The sequence below is a fragment of the Coptis chinensis genome, chromosome 6, assembly GCF_015680905.1.
Source record: "Coptis chinensis isolate HL-2020 chromosome 6, ASM1568090v1, whole genome shotgun sequence".
Taxonomy (NCBI): domain Eukaryota; kingdom Viridiplantae; phylum Streptophyta; class Magnoliopsida; order Ranunculales; family Ranunculaceae; genus Coptis; species Coptis chinensis.
This window is the reverse complement of record NC_141461.1, coordinates 42,953,298-42,975,570: the sequence shown is the minus strand read 5'-3', so window position 1 is coordinate 42,975,570 and position 22,273 is coordinate 42,953,298. Positions and strand designations below refer to the sequence as shown.

The 22,273-nt window shown below is 37.6% G+C and overlaps 2 protein-coding genes and 1 long non-coding RNA gene across 3 annotated transcripts in view; 1 reads left to right on the top strand and 2 right to left on the bottom strand.

Moving 5' to 3' along the window:
• LOC147493072 (uncharacterized) overlaps positions 1 to 19,757 on the bottom strand; it is a 55,273-nt gene extending 35,516 nt beyond the window's left edge. The window contains exon 1 of the long non-coding RNA XR_015198850.1: positions 19,539 to 19,757. This is a non-coding gene — a long non-coding RNA (uncharacterized LOC147493072). The remainder of the gene's footprint in view (positions 1 to 19,538) is intronic.
• Positions 431 to 2,058, top strand: LOC147493074 (malonyl-coenzyme A:anthocyanin 3-O-glucoside-6''-O-malonyltransferase-like). The gene has a single exon (XM_086564581.1). It carries the CDS (start codon positions 511 to 513, stop codon positions 1,897 to 1,899), a length of 1,389 nt encoding a protein of 462 aa, XP_086420707.1. The 5' UTR covers positions 431 to 510; the 3' UTR covers positions 1,900 to 2,058.
• On the bottom strand, positions 3,123 to 12,677 carry LOC147493073 (uncharacterized). Its single transcript, XM_086564582.1, has 5 exons — positions 12,417 to 12,677; positions 9,201 to 9,370; positions 8,396 to 8,459; positions 3,497 to 3,566; positions 3,123 to 3,402 (listed from the first exon to the last, which is right to left on the bottom strand). The coding sequence occupies exons 1-5, from the start codon at positions 12,580 to 12,582 to the stop codon at positions 3,282 to 3,284; spliced, it is 591 nt and encodes a 196-aa protein (XP_086420708.1). The 5' UTR covers positions 12,583 to 12,677; the 3' UTR covers positions 3,123 to 3,281.
• Positions 19,758 to 22,273: the final 2,516 nt, after the last annotated feature.

Below are 22,273 nucleotides of genomic sequence, written 5' to 3'. Positions count from 1 at the left end.
CTTGAAAAACAAGTTTTACTTAATTATCATAAAATGTTATGAAATCCGTGGGCTTATATGGATGCCCACCATTGATATTCTTATATCTTGGTGTTTATCATGATAATCTCTATCTTGATAATCCTCTACCTTGGTGTTTATCCTGGTAATCCTTTATTTTGGAGAGGAGGTTATCTAGTTGTATATAAAGATAGCCTCCTCCTATTAAGACTCACCTCAATGATTCAATACATGTTAAGTTAGTATGGTGTTCACTCTAAATTGGTTTAATTCTAACATAAAACTAGTTTTTGGAACCAAAAAGTGTTTTTTTGACGTTTTTTTTTTTTTTTTACACATTTATTTTTTCAAAAAATATTTTTTCACTAATAAACACTTTTTCACAATACATAAATAGGATCCAAAGTCCAAACACTCCCACTATATAACAGTATAACACTTCTATGTTCAATATATATACCTCGTCTAAAAAAATAGTGTCTTTCTCCTCATCACATTTTACAAGTAACTATGGGATTTGATAACACTCTAGGCGTGCTTGAACAATACCAAATCTCTCCACCATCTGGTTCAGTCCCAAAAACATCTCTCCCCCTAACATTTTTCGACTTATTTTGGGTTAATTTGCCTATCACCCAACGCCTCTTTTTCTATGAATTTCACCACCCCAAGTCCTATTTCATGGACACCATTCTTCCCAACATGAAACACTCTCTCTCCCTCACTCTCCAACACTTTTTCCCATTTGCTGGCCATCTTACATGGCCTCAAGATTCAATAAAACCCGAAATCCTCTACGTGGATGGTGACTCGGTTTCTTTCATTGTGGCCGAGTCTGGTTATGACTTCTACACATTAGTGGCTAACCATGTAAAAAATGACAATGAGTTCTATCCCCTTGTTCCTGAATTGCTCAACATGTCTAATGACAACAAACTTGCTCCTGTATTAGCTTTACAAGTAACCTTGTTTCCGAACAATGGTGTTTGTATTGGTGTCACTTATAATCACGCAGTTGCAGATGGTGGGATAGTGATTCAATTTATGAGGTCGTGGGCATCGGTTTGTAAATTACAAGGCAACACTGACTCGTTAATCAAGTCGCCACTGTGCTACGACAGAACCATGGTTAAAGATCCAAAGGGCATAGAAAAGATTTTTTTGAACTCCTTCTCTGAACGTAACATCAACAAGGACACATTCAACACAGCAGTTCCAAAAATCTATATAGATCCAACGGATAAAGTTCGATCCACATTTGTGATCACCCAGACAGACATTAAGAGACTTAAAGAATGGATCCTGTCGCGCCTCAGTACACCGCCACTGCATTTATCGACATTTGTTGTAACATGTGCTTATGTTTGGACTTGTTTGGTAAAAGCAACATGGGGGGAAAATGGTGCGAATGCGAGTGAGGACCAGATAAAATATTTTGGTTTCTCAATCGATTGCAGATCAAGACTGGATCCACCTTTACCTAAAACATATTTTGGTACCTGTATTTGCGGAGAGATTGTATCGGCTAAACAAAGTGATTTGGTTGGGCTAGATGGCATTGCCATTGCAGCCGAACTTATTGGGACAGTGATTAAAAAGATGGACAATGCAGATGAAATATTGGAGAGCGTGGAAAAGATGGACTCGTACGACTTTCCAACTATGGCAGATCATCTCCTTTCGGTTGCAGGTTCAGCAAAGTTGGGAGCTTATGAAACCGATTTTGGATGGGGTATTCCAAAGAAAACTGAAGTGGTTTCAATTAGTGCAACAGGAGCCATATCTCTTAGTGAGTGTCCAAATGAAGTAGGAGCTGTCGAGGTTGGTCTGGTTCGCAACAAGATCGAAATGGAAGCTTTCATTTCTTTCTTCGAGAAGATTATCAAAGGTCTAGCTTAAACGTTATGTTGATTATTCAAAATGTTGCGTTTTATCTGCATTCGGAATTGAATTTCTCATTTTACTTGCTTAATAGAGTTAAAAATACTACTATTACAGGACTCTTATTATACAGAACTACATCGAGGAAAACTCATTATAGAAACTTACAATTTACCAGCCTTCGTTTGCCTCTAGCTTTTGTTGAGTACATTTTGAAGGTTTGCTGGGAAGGTCTAAGCAAAGTTTAGGAGCTGGTTTTGAGATATCGAATTTTCCCTTGCAGATCTTCTCTATTAACTTTTAGGTTTTGAGATTATTACATTTGAGCATGTCGGAAACTAATAAAGCAGCAGACCACTTGGCATGTTTTGCTTCTACTGCAAGTAAACTGTGCGCACCTTAATCGGCCCTTCATTCAAACATACGCATAGTCGCATATTATTGAGGATAGGAGTAGCATGAAAGATGTAAGGCTTCAATCAGTTATGAAATCAGATGCATCAAATTTTTGCCGCTAGTTAGAACTAGAAGAAACAAGGACACAAAGTCTACCTGTATTGTGATTTGTTAATGAGTTTGTGATGGTTTATGTATTGTATATACATGCTATTATACTTGCAAATTTCAGAAACAGTGTTTCTACTAGCGTTCAACTTCATTGGAGCTTTATACGTACCAAGGGACCTGATCTCCACAATATGAAGATCAGCATACCAAACATCAGCATACCACATTGATCTGTTGGTAGTGTGGTTGACTATTGGCTAGTTTGGTCATGGGATCAAATCGTGGTGACTTAAAAAGCTAAAAACCACCAAAAATAAACTAGAGTAGAGTTGAGTAAAAAGGTATGGTATGTGGCCTACAATTTTTAACTACTTTCAGCTAATTCCAAAGTTTGCTTTCGCAAACTAATGAGAATGAGGGAGAGGTTGTTTCCTATTTCTTTGATACTGTTACCACAATCAGCTTTTCCTGTTTCTATAATAACATTCTCAAAGATTTTTATTCGACTTTTCTGCACATTTACACAAATCAAATTCGAGTAGGTAGGTTGGAGCTCAGGAAAACACTGTTCTATCCCCAGGGATCTCTGAGCCAATTTTGGTTCTAGTTCAAGTACATAAACTGGAGCGAGAAATCCTACCAAAAGGACAGCCAAATGTTCTCAGGGGTGCAAAAATTATATCATAGAAGTTTGCACATGCAGTAAGAGTCACCAACAAAATCAAATGTAAATATACAAGGCAATTTCATGCATCTCATTTATTTCTTAACTTAGATGGAGGGGGGCGGAAATTGAGCAAAGTGCACGAGCATTATTTTGAAGAAAAAACGGACAAAAGAACACCATTGTTGCTACAAATTAACGAAAAATGAGATGACACACTTGTTACATACTATTTGGGTCGTCTTCGGTATGGGTATAGTGCATCATCAAGATTGTCTTTGACATATTTCCCCACTCGTTGCATGTTCCTTGCCACACCTGAAGCCACCAGACTCGCATTCCTAGTAAACCTGCATCTCTAAATGCATTAGGTGCAGAATATCTTCAAAAATAAGCAAAAACAAGTAAACAGCAATAACGCTAGATATCAACATCCTGACTTACTTGCCCAAGAATTCCTGTCCCATTGTATTTGCTGGCTTGTACTGACGTGGCTTAGGGGGCAGATGGCCATCTTCAGAAGACCAAGAAGACCAAGGGTCAGTTGAAAATGATTTATGCTAATGAGACAGAAAGAAAGTATCAAAGTTTAAGCACCGTAAAGTAACGAATCCAAAATGACGACCCATTTACTCTGTTTAATTACTAACCACTACTAATAAAACAAATCCAAATGACAAATCATGAGTATGATCACTATATTCCAATACTTCTTTCAATAACTACATAAGAAGAAGGCTGAATTTGAAAATTTTCTTCTCTTGTTTGGTAGGAAGCAAGTCAAAAGATGTAAACTGGATGCATTTCCTCCATTGCAAACCAAAGAAATGAAGTCACAAAGAAGGTTTTGCAGTTACGACACAGAGCAAGACTATGTTCCAAATGTCTGTCACACTCTCACACTAGCAGCAAACTATGGAGTGTGCAATAGTAATTCAGCGCACTCCCTGCTTGAGACAAATATAACTTCTCGTACACCTTTATAGTCGAAATTTCTTTTATTTAAAAGAAAACCAGACGAGAAAGGAAGGCAGATATCAAGCGCAAGGTACAAACCATTGTCTGTCAAACATTCGAATATTATAAGCGAACAGACTCAACTTAACGGGACACCCACTCCCCCACCCCACCCAATAAAAATAAAAAAATAAATGAATAATATCTCTCTAATGCTCATGACACATGTAAAAGTTCTTGTTGCCGAAACAGTCAGTGCAAGAATCATCAGTTCGGGGTCTTAGTTTTGGTTGGAATCAGATAATTTCTTGCAGAACATTACTAAGATAAACTTATGGGACGGTTCTCTGCCGAGGTGTCCTATGTATTGTTCTGACATGAAGGCATATACATGTGGTTTGGTTTGTAAAGCGTAAGAAGTAATGAAACAAAGACAGACCATTCAGTGGATGAGAAGACTGATCCACCAAGAGAAGTGAAAATGAAGTTTATCTTACCCGTTATCAACATCTAATGAAGTACTTGGATGCTGTTACCTATGGTCTGTGGGTAGACTAATGGAGTGCCTTGTAATTTACTTGGGCTGTGTTTTGCACAGAGTGCAACCTACCAAAATCCGTGTGTTGTGTGTGGGTGCATGTTAAAAGGTGTTTGGTTCTTCTTTCTTGAATACCTGGTAAAAGGGCAGGAACTAGCTGTCTCTGCTTTTGGTCAAATTTGTGAGTTGCAAAATGCATGAGATAAAGATTCGGCTATTCCGGTGACACAGAGCAAAAACGTGTTTGAACCAAATGCATGTATTGCCCTTCTGAACCAAACACATGCAAACTCTCGTTCTTGAACTTAATTGATTAGTTCAATGAACTAGCATTCTTTGTTCTAAAATTACAACCTTCCCAGACACTATAATATTGAACTAAAATACGATGGTAAACTCAATTACAGAGTCTTGCAACCTCAAGGATGCACTCCCCTGCACCACTCATACAAAGATTCCTTGATTCCTGACAATTTTCCGGATCCTTTGTCTTGTGCATCTCCTTCGAAAATCCTCCAGATCTTTTATTCCGATTTACAAAAGGGAATCAGACTAGAACATGGTCCCCACATCCTCTACAATCCCATATTGCAAAATAAACACTTATATCCAATGTCCACTCCTTTGTTAGCTTTCTTATGGTTTGAATTGGCCTTAGACAAGCCAGCCAAGTGAAAAATGCCACCCTAAAAGGACTTGAAGGCATCCATGTTCACCTATATGGAATATTAGTAATGATCTCGTGAGGTACTAACATTCTTTCAGCTTGGTTCTTGGCTAACTCTTCTGTGAACTCTTTGTTTCTATCCCACACCTATTGCTCCCATCTTCCTCGACAAACTCTTCCCCTCCCTGATAAAGAGTAGCCAGCAAATCGATGAAAGTATCAACCTCCCAATCATTAGGACTACACCTTATCACCTCTCACCGCGTAGTCACCTACATTGGCATTCTTATCAGATGCTCGCATATTGCTCACAAAGTGGTCTTCCTCCTATCCAAGTGTCCTGCACTCCTGCCAAAAAGATAGTCTACCATATCCCAGTTGGAAGGTAACACCTTTTGTAAAATTATCCCAGCCATTCCTGAAGCTCCACCACATTGTTATACCATAAGGCCCCTCAGGAGACTTCCCATCCACTAACACCCTCACCATATTTACCCACTATAGCCCTCCGCAAAAGATGCTTCTTTTCGACTCCATACCTCCACAACCATCTTCATAACAAAGCTTCACCAGTTGAAATAAATATGGTGAGATAAGAATCATAGGACTTAATTTTAGAAAGTCTGTTTTTTTATCGGTGATTTTAGAAATTCTGATTCGGAGGTCATAATATGAACTTTTTTAGCCATTATCTTTGGAACAATTTAAAATTGTTTAGAACCAGTGCATTTTCAAAAACATAGTGACCCTTCGAACAGACATGGTACCGTTCGACCAAACAATTAATGGTCCATTTCACACCATTACCTGCACCCACTTTCTACATTGAAATTTCTCACTCTTAATGAATGTTTTTTCATGTTTCATTTGAGAAAAAATAAACTGCTAGTTGGGCACTCAATGAACACTCCCAATATATGCCAGTTTAGTCGAGTTTCAGTTTCAGTTTCAGTTTGACACTTCCCAAAGAAAAGAGTTCTCTGGTAGCACATCTAGGTGTTCACACACACACAAAGCACAAAAACAAAAACTGATTAACAGTTTTAGAAATATAAGCTCCCATCAATAATTCAATTATAATAATCAATCTGTGTAATATGAATACTATGTTATTAGCAAAGAGCCTATTTTGGACACTTGAAGATAACAAGTAACGACCAACACAATCAGTGGCCTCAGTTTGCTAGAGTTCCATTTGAACTTGAGGTCTTGTAAGAAACTTCCCTAGGATATTTCTTGAGAAATAAGTCTACAAAGGTTCACCACTACCACAAATTCACAGTAATTGACAAACTATTATGAGCACCTCCAAGAAGATAATCATCACAACTATGGACAATGCTGTCAACACCAACATACTACATATATGGAACAGGTTTTTAGACTTACGGCCCCCACTAACTTTGCCAAAATGACTTCCATCCCCAGTTCTTTGGCTTTTAGACTCTCCCCCCTCCCTCCCCCTTTTCTCTTAATTGACAAAAGGAACCAGGTTCGACCGTAATCCTGCTGTTTGAGTCATGAGAAATGTCCTAAATACCTTTTGGAGCCTGAAATTCCCAAATAACCACCGACTCTCTCAGACCAAAAGGGGATTAGTGCCACGTGTCATCATCTTATCAACTTAATCCAACGGCATAAGCCATCCTTTGAAGGTTACCATTAATTTTCACCAATTCCTGAGATGTGGGATTGGGGGGGTACTACTACATTGTGTAAATACGAGGGGGGGGGGGGATACTAATAAAGTTTCTATGTGTTAGTCGGAAATCAACAATGTTGATGGCCATGGTTGCTTCTCATGTGGTTTCCTTGATGACCATTGGGTTAGCTTTGGTGTTTAAGGAACCCAACAACATCAAAACACGTGTCACCATCCTATAAACTTAATCCAACGCCTGATTTGTAAAAAACATATAAAACTTTATAAGTAAACACCCCCACAAAAAAAAAACAAAAAACAAAACACAAAAAAAACACATCTCAAAAACTAGCTTTTAGGAGGTTCCAACATCACCACCACCTCCCATTAGCTGGGCCGCTGGGGATTAAAACTAAGCTTTGGAGGTTCCAACATCACCACCACCTCCCATTAGCTGGGCCGCTGGGGATTAAAACTAAGCTTTGTAGGTACTGCGACGAATATCAAACTTCAATTCAAGGCATAGTAAACCATCTTAAGTTGGATCAAAACCAACAAAAGCTAAATAGAAAAATGGTTAATAGTTAGCTCAATATTAATTTTGTTGTTGATAAACATATCAAATTTGAAAATGAAGAGAAATTGGGCATTTTTCAAGGCAAAGAACTAGAATTCATTAAATGGGTTATTCAAAAATTTCATTTCTTTTCAACCTAAAAAGTTCTTTCATGTTCAATTACAATCCACGTTTCAACAAATGAAAATGACGTGAAATTGGGGATTCAAATCTCACATTTTTCAAGGCAAAGAACTAAAATTCATTAAGTGGGTTATTCAAAATTTTCATTTCTATTCAACCTAACACGTTCTTTCTTGTTCAATTACACTCCATGTTTCAACAAACCCTGGGGAAGGAATTTGAATTGAATCTCTCATTTCAATTAACATCCCCCTATCAGGTATTTATCAAACAATTTATTTTCATATGGAGTTCTTTTCAAGATGGGAAGTTTTTGGCTAGATAAATAAGAAGATGAGTTTTTTTTTTTTTTTGATTGACAAGCGAGGTTGTTAACTGGGTCCCCTACCCCTTAGAAGATGAGTTAGTTGTATGATTGATCTTGAATGGCACAAAAGAGACATCAATATGTTTTTTTGCTTTGATTTAGTCGTAGCCGTTGATTTAAGTGCATTGGATCTTGACACATGTCTCTCCCATCATCTTAAGAGAGGCAAGGGGTATTTCTGTAATTTACATTCACAACTTGTGGCATTTTACGTGGTTTGGCTGGAAGGATCAAGGTCAACCCTAGTTGACTTCGTCCTGCTGTGAGTATAGCGGGTAAGTCCAAAAAACCAAAAACTGGGGGTGGAAGTCATTTTGACAAATTTGGCTAGTGGGGGTTAGGTCTAAAAACCAGTAAATGGAATCTAATAGTTTAACTTAATGGTGAACTCTGACAAACTGAATGTTTAGCAATTATTTTTTGGAATTAACAAAAAAAAAAAGATATATATCTCGAAAGTATCAAAGAGTACCTTCCTTAGTGTGGACACTGGCAGGAATATGATCGGCAGTTACAGGTCTTTTATCCACCAAAAACTGCACCACAAATCGTTCAATTACAATGTGTCACAGTACAAATGAGTGTGGATATGCATAACTGTATACATAGAATGATAGAAACACAACTTAGTTGACTGTAAATAGAAAAAAAAAAAAACTTGGAAACCTGAAGTCATTTCAAAAAGTTTCATCGAATAAATAGAATGCACAAGTTCAACATGAAAATGATTGGATTCTTTTGTATTTGGAATCCAAGAGAAGCAATATTTCTCTTAACGTTTGTCTCTTGTATGTTGTATGTTAAATTGGTCAAGCAAGATGTGAATCTTTGTTCTTGTGAAGGTTACAGTGTTACTCTTTTCTAATTCTGACTTAGTTTCAGTAGTCTCCAGATCCACGAAGGATCTCATAGCATCATGGTATGCAGGGGTATTCTATTTAAGAGGCAATTGCCTCTGGAGCCTAATCGAAAGGAATTCTTATATGGGTAATGTGTTGAAGAGTTGGTATATTATACTCACTAAGTCACTATGTAGGCTTGTCTCCAGACACCTTTGACTGGTGACTCAATAAAACTTTACTTTACCAATCAGAAAGATCAATCTAACAGCATTATGCCTGTTATTACATACCACAGATTTGCATTATTTGCATCTTTAACAATTTCAATTAGCCGAATAAACCTACTTGAGTATGTCTTAACAAGCTCATAGTGTAATAAGATTACATCCGACATGACAGTAATATTACAATATGCAAGAAAATAGAAATAATAACCTCAATACCAACACAGAACGGCAACTCTGCTTGTTTCTCTTTTGGATCAGCTGAAGGATTTTTGTTGTCAAAGAACACCGAATAACCAACACAAGAATATTTGAAGTCTGTCAGATGGCGACCTTCTTTTGAAGCTTCCATCTCAGATTCTCCAACAATGTAACCAGGAACTGTTCATTATATGCAGTCAGAATATAATGATTTACTTTTACCAATGGCAAGAAAGAACAAACAACAAACTATGATACACATTACACAATCACCAAGTAATAAAATGAACTGAGAGCATGTCTTAGCAGAGAGATAGGCGAAGGGTAGAAAAAAAAAATCAGAAACTGACTTTTTGATATAATATTTCTAGGGTTAACTAGTATTACCCCCCCACTAGATGAGCCAATTAGGATTTCCCCCCCACTAGATGGGAAATTAGGGTCTCCCCCCTAAACACACGGTCAACTTGGTTTGACTGTTAACTTTTAAGTCAAATAATTGAAAATTACACAAATGCCCTCATTGTTTTCAAAAAGAAAATATTCAATTTTAATTAGGTGGGGGCATTTATGTCATTTTCAGTTGTTTGACTTGAAAGTTAACGGTCAAACCAAGTTGACTGTGTGTTTAGGGGGGAGACCCTAATTTCCCATCTAGTGGGGGGGAAATCCTAATTGGCTCATCTAGTAGGGGGGTAACACTAGTTCACCCATATTTCTATAACCATGAAAACACACACACACACCCTTTATGGTCCCTACCATTGGAGGTAAATAAAAGATAAGGAAAAAAGAAAAAAGGGAAATGAAAAAGAAACCTCAAGGCGCAATCAGTTAGATGATTCCAGAAAATGTTCCCAATACCAGGAGGGCAACAACAATTTTTAAGAAATCCCAAGGCGCTCAACATGAGATATGAAGATCACATCATAAATATGCAACGCAAAGATACTCAATCCATCGATATACTCATTAGTCATCAATCTGCATATGTTTTCCAAGACTAATCGATCAAAAATAAAATTTGTTCCGAGACAAAACCTGGGTCACATGATCAGCAAAAAAAAACTACGGTTCTCAAATTCTTAAAGAAAAAGATTATCCTCCTAAGCAACCAAAACCCGGTGTCCCCCTACCATAGTACCATTCACAACAGAAAAACAAATACCATCACCAAAGTTTATCTGATGCCATGATGCCTCTCCAAATACTGCATACAAAAATGGAGTTAACGCCAATGACCAATAACCAAGTCCTCTATATGCCTATAATTAGCTACCACACTTTCCTTCCACAATCCGCCATCAAAGGTACCCTCCCATTTTTCTTATCAATAAATTGTTAACTTCTCAACCAAAACACACATGCACACAAGGAAAGAAAATTCTACTAAAACATAACCCTATCAAGAAGATGAGGATGATTCAACCCTCCAACCCTCATGCCGCCACTTCCCAAGTTGAAACTCCCTCTTAGTATATTCTTCAAACCTCTAAAATCTCCAACATTGCCTTAAATTTATAAACTCAGTACTTCCATAATCATCGTAGTCCACAAATCTCAACTTATAAATTCCTTAATGTCTCTGAAAATGAATAGAGAAACAAAATGTAAAACTCTCTCTAACACTCAATAAACTCATCCAATTCTCTCTCAATTATCCAAATTACTAAAATTTTAGTGAAAATCAATCGAACAAACAATGCCATCTATCCCCACACTAAAATCCTTACCTTAAGCACTTGTGTCATCTTGGAATTCAATTTCATGCAAGGATTGATGTCTTGTACTTAAGATCTTTTCATATTTTTCACTCATATTTTGACTTTAAGGTTGAATTATTGTAGGATCCCTGTGACCCTATGTTATAGTCCCACGTCTTCTTGGTACGTTTGAGATGTGTTCTGTACAAACACTCACTTACCTTCTCCTTGAAAGCCAATTTTCAAGGATGAGTTCTACCCACGAGCTTATCATATTATCAGAGCAGGTGTACCACAGAGATGGGTAGGGCTAGTACACTAGCACTGCATAGAGGGGGATATTCGAGAGCCCCTCCAGCCTTAGCTCTGAGGAGAGTGTTACTAGTCCCACGTCGCTTACGTAACTTTGGTTATAAACACTTGCACCCTTTTTTTGTAAGCTAGCTAGTCCCGTTTTTGCACATTTTCTCTTTCTAGTTTTCCAGGAAGAATAAAGTTTTATCATTGATACTGAGAGGGCATAAATATAATCACAATTTAAGCAAATGAAGGGACCTTGACGCCTAAAGCCAGATACATCCAACTAGGTTGACAACCCTTAGACCACTGATCCTTTGCCTCCCCACCTACCTAGGTACAAGAGAGTGAAAGAGGGGTTTCATGATGAAAGTCCACATACAGGAAAAGATATGCATCAAATATAGATTAATGGCACATATAACTTCCCTCCCACTTCCCATGAGTTCACCAAACCTCAGGCCATCTTGTCCTCACACATGGAAGACCAATACCACACTTTCATTTCAGTCATCAGACTCTTCACCTTTCCTTGGTCTTAAAAAAATCCATTTATTTCTTGCTTTACATATCCTCCAATTAGCCGCATAAGGGAAAAGTCTTCAAAAGTAACAACCTAAAAACTGCTAGAAGCTAGCAATTTGCCACATATCAAATTTCTTAAAGATGGAGGACGCACTGCCGTTGCTTAGAGCTAAGCAACCAAGGACAAGAGACAAATATATAAAAGCTGAGTAACCGAATGGTCTTAACTCTCAACAGTGCATCCCAAACTTCCCCGACGCAGGGACAGATAACATACAGATCAAAGATAACTCCTCTGCTTGCAACTTAGAACATAGATGTTTGGTAATTTATTCTCACAGTTACTGAGTTGATAATCAATGAAGATCCTTCCAAGACACACTCCAAACTTTGTTATAAGGGAATTCCAAGGGAGCGTAACAAAACCTTGTATCAAACCAAAATATCAATTAACTTCACAACCAATATTATAAAGTCTGATAAGAAATACCAAGCCAAACCCCCCCCCCCTCGATTCCTAAAACATCCACAAACATTAAAAAAAAAATGGCTAAAATAAACTCTGGGCATTTACAATTACGTCTAAAACTCAATAAATTAACAAACTTTAACATACAAAAGCATAATGAATACATAAATTAAAGCGAAATATAAGTAAGTTGACAGAAAGAGAGAGAGAGAGAGAGAGAGAGAGAGAAAACCTTGTTGGAGAGTTCTGGTAACGCCAACACAGAAAGGATTACGAGACTTGGATTTGAGAATTGAGGAGTAGTATAAACATCCTTTACATGATTTTCCTTTATAACTTTTTACTGCACCTGAAAATTCTGATCTTTTTTCTTCTTCTTCGTTTTGAGATCCTTCCATTATTTTTTCTGCTCTTCCTTTTTTTTTTTTTTTTTTTTGGTCTTTTTGGTTCGTACAAGAGGTGGGATCAGTTGGTTTCTGGAGTAGAATAGGTTATTCTGTCCCGACATCAATTCATGCCAAATGCCAAATGCCAAATGTTTATTACAAGGTTTATGACTTTCAAGGTTTATGCCAAATAGTGAATCACGTGCAATCCCTTTTCTTTTCTTTTCCTTCTGGTAACACTCGCCTTTTCCACTTAATTCTATCCATACTTTTTTTCACCATGTTTGCTGCTTCGATCTCCTCTCAAAGGGTGCTAATTCTTGCAATGTTATTAAATGGGGTTACTATTTCTGAGCTTATGTTAGTTGGGTTTCTCTATTTTGTTTCTCTAACTCTTGTGTTATTCTTTATAATCATATTTATTTGGATGAAAAGGGTCTCTTTTTTTGGGAGCTCTCATTTTTAAAATCTGAATAAGAAATCATTTTTGTTTCAGCCCTAGAATTCTAATTATCCATACATAACCTTAAATTGCAATTGTAATTTTGTTAGGCTCCCCTAAAAAACTCTAGCACCAACAACTATATCAATTTCAACAACGACGACTATAAAACTACATGATGAGGTTATATGAGTTCTAATATTAACTACATGATGATGTTTCATAAATTGTAACTTCTGATGAGAGAGAGATGAAGATGGATTGGGAGGTTCAGGTTTGAAAATTTTGGCAAAGTGAGATTGTGAAACTGATGATAAGGCACGTGCGTTTTCCATGCCACGTCATTGTGTTTGGCCATTCGGTCCATATTGTGTGTTACTATAGAATTTTTGTTTCTCAAGTTAGTTTCTAATGGGGACAGTTTTAGATGCGATAGGATGTGAGATATATAACATAAGTCCCTGTCTTGATCTGGTGCATTTTTTTTTCTTACCAAAATAGGAAAAAAACAAACCCTTCTTAGGTTTCTTATCTAGTTTTTGTTGGTTTTTTTTCCACTAATAGTAAAATCCTCCATTGTCAACAGTGGGAGTTTATTAGTGGAAGCTTATAATTTTCCATCATTTGTTAGGTAAAATCCTCCACTACATATAGTGAGAGTTCGCAGAGGAAACAAGACCGAAGTAATAGGCAGTTTTCCCTCTGTCTCTTGCCTTCTCCATTAACATGATACCTCTACGCCAATTCACATGGCTTCCTCAAGCAACCAAAATGGGTTTGCGGATACTTGTAGCACATCATGGAGGTGTCTGTTTGGTCGGTCTAGGTCTTTAGAGTCCACAATGACTTTTAAGTCTTTATCTCCCATCTATGTTGATGGAGTGGCTCAGTTTCCGTCGGATTTACTAGAACAAGGTATAAAAGAATGGGATGATTACCTGGTGGGTTACTTTATGGATAAAAGATTGTCCTTTTTGATGGTAAAGGAAGTGATAGAAAAAAAAGTGGAAATTGAAAGGGTCCTTTGACATCACCACAAACAAGAAACTTTTCTATACGAGTTTTACGAGCTCAGAAGATTGTCAAATGGTTTTGGATGAAGGTCCTATATTTATTGCGGGCCGAGTGTTTGTCGTTAAGCCATGGACAATGGAGGTTGATAACTACAAGAATAAGGTGGCCTCCATTCCTCTATGGGTAAAGCTGATGGATGTTCCAAAAGAAATGTGGACTTTTGATGGACTCTCGTATCTTGCAAGCTTAGTGGGAGGCACACCTATGTTTATGGATGATGCTACAACAAAAAGGAAAAAACTATCATTTGCAAGATTTTGTATTGAGTTCCCCGTAAACTATGACTACAAAGAAGTTATAACAGTGAAAGTTGGGAACTGAGAGGTTGTCATACCTCTGGAATATCCATGAAAACTGAAGTCTTGCACAAACTGTAACAAGTTTGGGCATTCAACAGACCAATGCTCTGGTAGGACAACTAGGGTATGGAGATAAAGGGCAGTTCAACAAAATGGTGGTGAAACAACAACAACCGACAAAACAAGAGGAGATATTCTGAGCCAAGAGGGAAATGAATCTGAAACTGTTCAAAGATTCAAAGCGAAGGAATAGGGTCATTAGCAGTTGTTGTTGCAAATTCAAATCAAAGGGTGGAGACTGGGATTGATGTTTGTCGAGAGACAAGCCTTTGTATCAAGGATGAAAATGGGCAGCATACTGTTATGGTAGAATCTGTAGTTGATACCCAGGTTGTGAGACCTATATTAGCTGAAGGAGTGTTGAACCTAAATGCGGAGTAAATGCGCTTGTTGATAGACAATACGGTGGCTTTGTCAGTCGAATCCCAAGGGGAGTAATTCCGCATGAGGAAACTTGCCATGATGAACAACTGATGGCTCCAGGAGTTATTGAAAGCAATTATAGTGTTGATGCTTTACAAGAGGTAGAGAATAGTTTGGAGTTGGTGGAGGTACACAGTGTGGAGGATGAAGGCATGTACAACATTTGCTACCAGATAACACACTTGCACAATAATTTATCAGTGAAGGTGGTATGTTTGAATGCCTTGCAGCAGGAGAAGACCTTGAGGATGACATTTCTGATGCTAAACCGAAATTATTTGGTGATAGGACTCCTCCATCTATCCCAGTTATACTGACAGTACATACTCGAAGTCAAAAGAACAATAAAAACCAGAGCCAACACCAAGCACAGGCAAATTCTGGGAATAAAGGAAAAGGGAGAGGGCGAGGGCCTGGAAAGAAAAGAGTTCACTGATTCTCATTCTTATGATAAGAGTGTGTAGTTGGAATATACGAGGGTTAAATGATCACACAAAAGCTAGACAGTTAAATATGTATAATAGAAAAAAGAATATTAGTTGTATGAGTATTTTGGAAACAAAGGTAAAAAGAGAAAAATTTCTAGCTATATCTGGAATAGTTTGTCCATCCTGGGAAGTTATGCATAATTATGCAAGTGATTATAGTAGTAGAGTTTGGATTATATGGAATCCAGATATTATGGAGATTACAAAAGAGGTGGAGACGGCTCAATTCATCTACTGTAAGGTGTCTATTTTACAATATGCTCTTCAGTTTACCATGACAGTTATATATGCAAGTAATAACAATGCAGATAGGTTGTTTTCCTGGGAGGAATTAAAGTTTCTTAGTACTAGCATTCAAGGACTGTGGTGTTTTATGGGCGATTTGAACAGCGTACTCTTCTCTCATGAAAGAATAGGTGATGTGGCAGTCCACCCTAAGGGAACAACTCCCCTAGCAAACTGCTTAAAATGCTTCTGGTTTATTTGATCATACAACAACTGGATGTTTCTACACATGGAATAATGGTGGGGAAGTTGTTAGAAAATGGTCCAAACTTGATCGATGCTTGGTAAAATCTTCCTAGTATTCCTTGCAGTTGGCTACAAGTGTTGAATTTCTAACCCAAGAGTTTTCTGATCACTGCCCTATGGTAATGTCTTTTCTGAATAAAATAAGAAGTCGACCTCCATTTCGGTTTTGCAATTTTTGGAGACTTCATGAGGACTTTGCACCTAGCCTCGCTCAATGTTGGAGCATACAGGATCACGGTAACCCACCGTATATGCTTTCAAGTAAACTTAAAGCTTTGAAAGCTATTCTTAAGGGCTGGGCTCGTTCTTTCTGTCATGATGCCCACAGACTAGTGGAGGAAACAAGAAAAGAGCTGGCACAACTTCAAGAGAGATTACAGGCAAACCCTCGAGACTCTTCATTATGCTGTCAAGAGAGTGTCACAAGGCATAAACTATGCCATTTGATCAAGATGGAGGAGGCATATCTTTTTCATAAAGCTAATATTGAGTGGCTCTGTTTTGAGGAGAAATGTAATGCATTTTTCTTCAATGCATTAAAGGAGAAAAAGACCAGGAGCATCTTGTGGTGTATAACAGATAAGGAGGGTATTCATAGAGAGGGTCAGATGGAGGTTGCAAATGCTTTTATTGAGTACTATAAAGACCTACTGGGTATCACCTCGCCTGCTACATGTGGTCATGAAGTCTTTAATGATCTAGTTATCTCTGAAGTGGATAATCACACAAGTCTACATCTGGCCTCCCCTATCACTGATGCAGAGATTAAATAAGCTCTTTTTGCTATGAATGATAACAAAGCTCCAGGCCCTGATGGATTTAATGCTTTCTTTTTCAAAAATTGTTGGGATGTTGTTGGAAATGACTTCATAAGAGCTATCCATCACATTTTTAAACAAAAGCAGATGCCAATAGGTACAAATTCTACTATTCTTAGTCTTATTCCACAGAGTAGAATATCTACTAGTGTTGATACTTTTAGACCTATTGCCTGTTGCAATATTATTTATAAATGTGTATCTAAAGTACTCACTACTAGAATGAAATCATGTATTTCTTCATTGATTTCTTGTGCACAATCGGCATTTGTTCCTGGGAGGTATGTTGTCACAGCCCGAATTTCTAAACAATAACAAAGTGAATATTTGAAATATAATTATCTCAAACATCACTAGGTTCACTTGTTTAAAAACCCAGACTATGACGGAGAATACTACACATACAAACCCTAATAGCCATGTCATAAAAGAAACAACTTAAAATAAAATAATCCCAATAATTATCCGAAATCTCTTTATTAAGATAACATCCTTCCAAATAAAACATCAAACAACTCTCCAAATAAAGTTCATCACTACCATGTCCTCATGCCATGAAAAAAGTAAACTACGTTATTACATTCTTCCAACAAAGAAATCAAACCTAAAAAGAAAACTAACGGACCGCTCCGGTGCGAATCCCAATCCTGCACCCTGCGGTTCCATTTGCCTTCCACCTATGTTCCCAAGAACACACCCACGTTGCCAAAACAAGCAAACATGGGTTGACAAATTGAATTTGCTTGGTATGAATGAACTAAACACATATAAACATTTTAAACTTTTCTTATCCAACTAACACTTTAAATTCTATCATAACCTAATCATTCTCAGCTTGGAAGACAAGTAGTTCCGTCATCTCAAACGGCATAGTTTCTTCCCAAGCAAAACTTCGAAATTTATTAACTTCCATCTCATTAACTCATTCTAATAACTCGTTTTAATATCTACATAATTGAATTACAACTTACCGATATCCGCTGCTGTATAAGGGTAGGACCGCGTCCCTGCACAAAATATTATTAAGTCCTACCCTCCTGCAAAAGAAAGTTAGAACTTGTATATATTACATATGTAAATATCCTATATGCATTCAAAAGTAAGCCCAACACACTCACATAATCAAATCAATTTCTCTTATAAATTAATCAATTACTTTTCTTATCGCCCACCCTTTAGTACCTACTCCACGATTTGCACTCCACACATTTGCCAAATCACACATTCTGTGTGCCTCTCCCCATCCGAATACCACAATATCATAGCCATCTCTGGGCTTTCATACCACATATTTCACACCTCTTTGGGCACAAATACTCAGGTCATTCATGGCACATTCAATGAATACCTATCATATCACTAACGGGCCATTCATGGCACATTCAATGAATGCCCTAGGTCATTCCTGCCACATTCAAGGAATACCCAATCCTACATTCCCGTACATTCAAGGAATACAACTAACCCGCAAGGCGAATACCTTAGTTCCTCTTTAGGGCAATCAACTACAATCTGGTCATTCATGGCACATTCAATGAATACCCTTATATAACACTAACGGGCCATTTATGGCACATTCAATAAATGCCCACCTACATATGACTTCATCAGTCATAAACTCAATTCTAAAACTTGAGGCGTGGAGAGTTCTAAAAGGGTGCGGTAATTTTTGTTTTCGCGCATTATTGTATTTTATTTCATAGATTATTTCGAGAACGTAGGAAAATCTTGATTCAAATATTTTTGGTTTCTGGCGTTATTAATTTCATGAATATATAAGTGTCATAACGTTGTGTATCTCAAAAAGGCGAAAAATCACCAAGCGGAAATACACGCATTACACAAGTATATTTATAAAGGTCCTAGCCTAAATCAAACATGCTAATAGTCCTAGACTTATTCTAATAGACCGAATCATAATTTTAGGAAAAAGTCAAATTTTCGGTCAATCGGTCAAAGTCAACCACTGGTCAAAGTCAACAGCCAACTCTGGTCAAAGTCAACAGTCAACTCTGGTCAACCCGGCCTAAACTCCAAAAACCCAAAAGCCCAAATCCTAAGGCCCATAGTCTAATCTTAAGGTCAAAATGTTAAAATCCAAAATAAACATATAAGCCCACGATTTTGGCCCAAGCCCAAAATCGTTTTTGGGTACTGTTCATCTCCTTCTTCTCTACCTTCAAACAACCACTACCGACCACCACACAGCCACCACCGGCCACCCATCAGTAAAACAAACCCAGCGGTTTGATTCAGGGTGAAAAACCCTATCTACCCATATCAACAAAGCATGATTCTGTTATACTAAAAAAAAAAAACGACCGACGCCATTAAAGGTTGATTTCAAGCTTCAACTGTCCAATTTCCAACATCCAATCCAACCCCCAACCATCAACATAAACCCAACAACAACAGCAACAAAATTCATACACAACAAACATTCAAAACAACACCAAAAATTTGGGACGGTTTGAGTTCTTGTTTTGAGCGACCATTAATGGTCGCTCAAGCTTCACTTCACATTCCCTCATCCAAAACATTATCAATAGCATTCACAGTAACAATTCAACCATACAAGTAAAACCATACAAAAGAAAAAGACAAGGAACGGTTTGAGTGCTGGCGATGGCGGCCATCATCGACCCCTAGTGTCGGACTTGGCGGAGTTAATTGCCAAGAGTCGTCCTAATTCCTCTACTGTGGTTCCAAAGTGTATCTAACCCTTTAACAGAGTTGACAAAAACGCAGGTAGAGAAAACGTGATTACTGGTGTGATTACTGGTGTGTTTAAATCGACACGCATAAAAAAATATGATATAGTATGACTACTCACTGTTAAAATCGAACAGCCCGAACAGCTCCCCGAAATCGAAAACCTCCAAAGCCTGAAGTCGACAACGATCTTTCTTGTTCAAACCCCTTTTTTTTCTCTCAGTAAAACTCCCACCTTTTTTTTTTCTTTCCTCCAAACTCTACGTGAGAAACCCTTATTTTCTAGTTTTTCAAACCTCTCCGAAAAACCCGGGTTTTAAACCTATCTACTTACTTACGGGCTTTTATCCTATCTACTTACTTACGGGCTTTTTTTTTCTAACAACTGGATATCCTATTTCTGTATTCTATTTACATTATTATTATTATTTATATTTATATTATTATAGGAAAAATGCAATTAAAAAGACGGGGTGTTATATATGTACAGGATAATTTGTTGCTTGCTCATGAACTTTTGCGAGGTTATGGCCGAAAGAGAGGACCAAAAAGGTGTGCAATAAAGCTGGACATCAAGAATGTCTATGATTCTATTAGCTGGCAATCTCTGTTGGTGATCCTACAAAAGTTTAAATTCCCTCCTTTGTTCATTGAATGGTTGCATATGTGCTACTCGTCCCCCTTTTACTCAGTCCTAGTAAATGGGACACCGGAAGGCTATTTTGAAGGAAAGCAATGACTCAGGCAAGGCGATCCAGTCTCCCCATATCTCTTTGTTCTTGTAATGGAGGTGTTAAGTGCTATGTTGCAACAAGGGCTAAGGTTTAAGTCTATCCATGCACACTCAAAATGTAGAAAGATTGCTATTTCTCATCTTTGCTTTGCCAATGATGTAATGCTCTTCTGTAAAGGCGATATGGAGTCTCTTTTGGTGAAAAAAAATATTTTGGCCTCATTTTCTCATGCAACCGGGCTACATTTTAGTAATGCAAAAACCACTCTACTCACTGGAAGCATGTCTGAGGAAGAATGGCTACAACTTGTTGATGTTCTAGGAATCTCCTTGGTTTCTCCTCCGGTTTCCTATCTAGATCACCTCTCACGGCCACCAGATTGGGTATTAGGGAATGCCTCCTACTCATTGAGAAAATTACAGCTAGAATTTCTAATTGGAAAAACACAACTCTCAGCCGAGCAGGAATGGTGCAGCTTGTATAGTCAGTCCTATCCTCCTTCCAAACTTATTGGGCAAAAACTTTTGTCACACCCCGAATTTCGACAGAATTCGGAAAAAAACATTATTTGTCCCCGACTCTTCGATCTCCGAGGTGTGACGCACTCTCCACTCCCAAAAGCCCATAAACAGTTTAAAATATGCGGATAATTAAAACCAATAAAAATTTTAACTTAAACAAAGTCCTCTTCATTATAAAACAATTTACAAATGAAAATGCAAATAATATTATCTCAACTGAAAATCTATATCACCTCAAGGGAAAACAAAACACAACCTGAGATGAAATGCTAACGCAAACCCCAAGCAAAGAACCAATCTTCTTCATCACTAAACCTCAAAAAACTTATCAACTATGTTCATTGAATGAACACACCCGATAAGCAAACATGCAAATCGGGTTGACATTATAAAAATCTTTGGTGTGAGTAGCCCTAAAATACAACATATAATATACATATATATACACAATCCATACGGCAGTTAGTTCCTCCACCGAGGCGCCTTAACTTTCAACGACTAATACAACATCCTTAAGTTCAATAACTAAAGGCGGTAGTTCCTCCACGGTAGCCTTAACTTCCCACTAACCACACAACAACCTATACTCATACTAAATAAGGCATGTAGTTCCTCCATCGAGGCTCCTTAGGTTCTAACTAAACTATAACCAACCAAACATATTATATACATTCATCTATTTAAAGATACATCATTAACCAACATATTACCATAATTAGATTATTTCAGGGCTTTTCTTTGTGTCCCTAAAATCACGTCAGTATCTATGTCTTTTACCTAGTTTCCTGGCTACCACAATGTCAAAACCCAACGTCGAACATGTACATCCACATGCCTCCGCTTTACATAATGAGCCACTCCGTGCGTAACCACCACTGGCGGGATGCCGCGACACCGTAAATCCTCACACGGAAGCCAAATCTATGTAAGCACCGCCACTATTCGGATAAAATATTAAGCGCATCATCGTTCTATTTTGCGAACGGAATAATCAAGCCACTATTCGCACGCCCGGGGGCACGCCCGAAGGCCGTTCGAAATTAATCAAACGCCGGAAGGGCCAATCACATGAGTTGTGGTAGTCGGGTTTCAGATTTTCGTTATGTAATTTATTCATGTCATACATTAATGACTCATAAACATTTCTACTATATCACGTCGCGGTCAATTACCTTATTGCACTAAGCCATAATATCTAGAAACATCTCAATTATATCTCATAGTCACGCGTTAGTTCTTTCACGTGCCAATATATTATTACCAACGCCACACTCCCCGTGGTTATTCACCAATACTAGCATCTCACATATAAAATAATGGAGTGTATATACATTTCTCCAAGATATTGCATTAATATAAATATCCCAAAGATATTATCTCATGTCACAATGCTTCAACGTATCACATACATTTTATTATAACGATTAGGAATATAATATCTCCTAATATCTCAATATCGTCGCGTGTCAAAAATACACAACATCGAGGTCAAATCTTTCTTAGATAATGACCACCAAATTATACAAGCTTCCACAAAGATTTTATTACTATATGTGTCCATATAATATACACATAAAACGTAAGCACAATTAAACAATCCA

Coding starts and splice junctions, on each gene's coding strand:
- LOC147493074 (XM_086564581.1), top strand. CDS start 511: ATGGGATTTGATAACACTCTAGGCGTGCTTGAACAATACCAAATCTCT.
- LOC147493073 (XM_086564582.1), bottom strand. CDS start 12,582: ATGGAAGGATCTCAAAACGAAGAAGAAGAAAAAAGATCAGAATTTTCA. Junction 9,371..12,416: donor TACCAGAACTCTCCAACAAG/GTTTTCTCTCTC, acceptor TATAATGAACAG/TTCCTGGTTACATTGTTGGA. Junction 8,460..9,200: donor CGTTCTGTGTTGGTATTGAG/GTTATTATTTCT, acceptor TTTGTGGTGCAG/TTTTTGGTGGATAAAAGACC.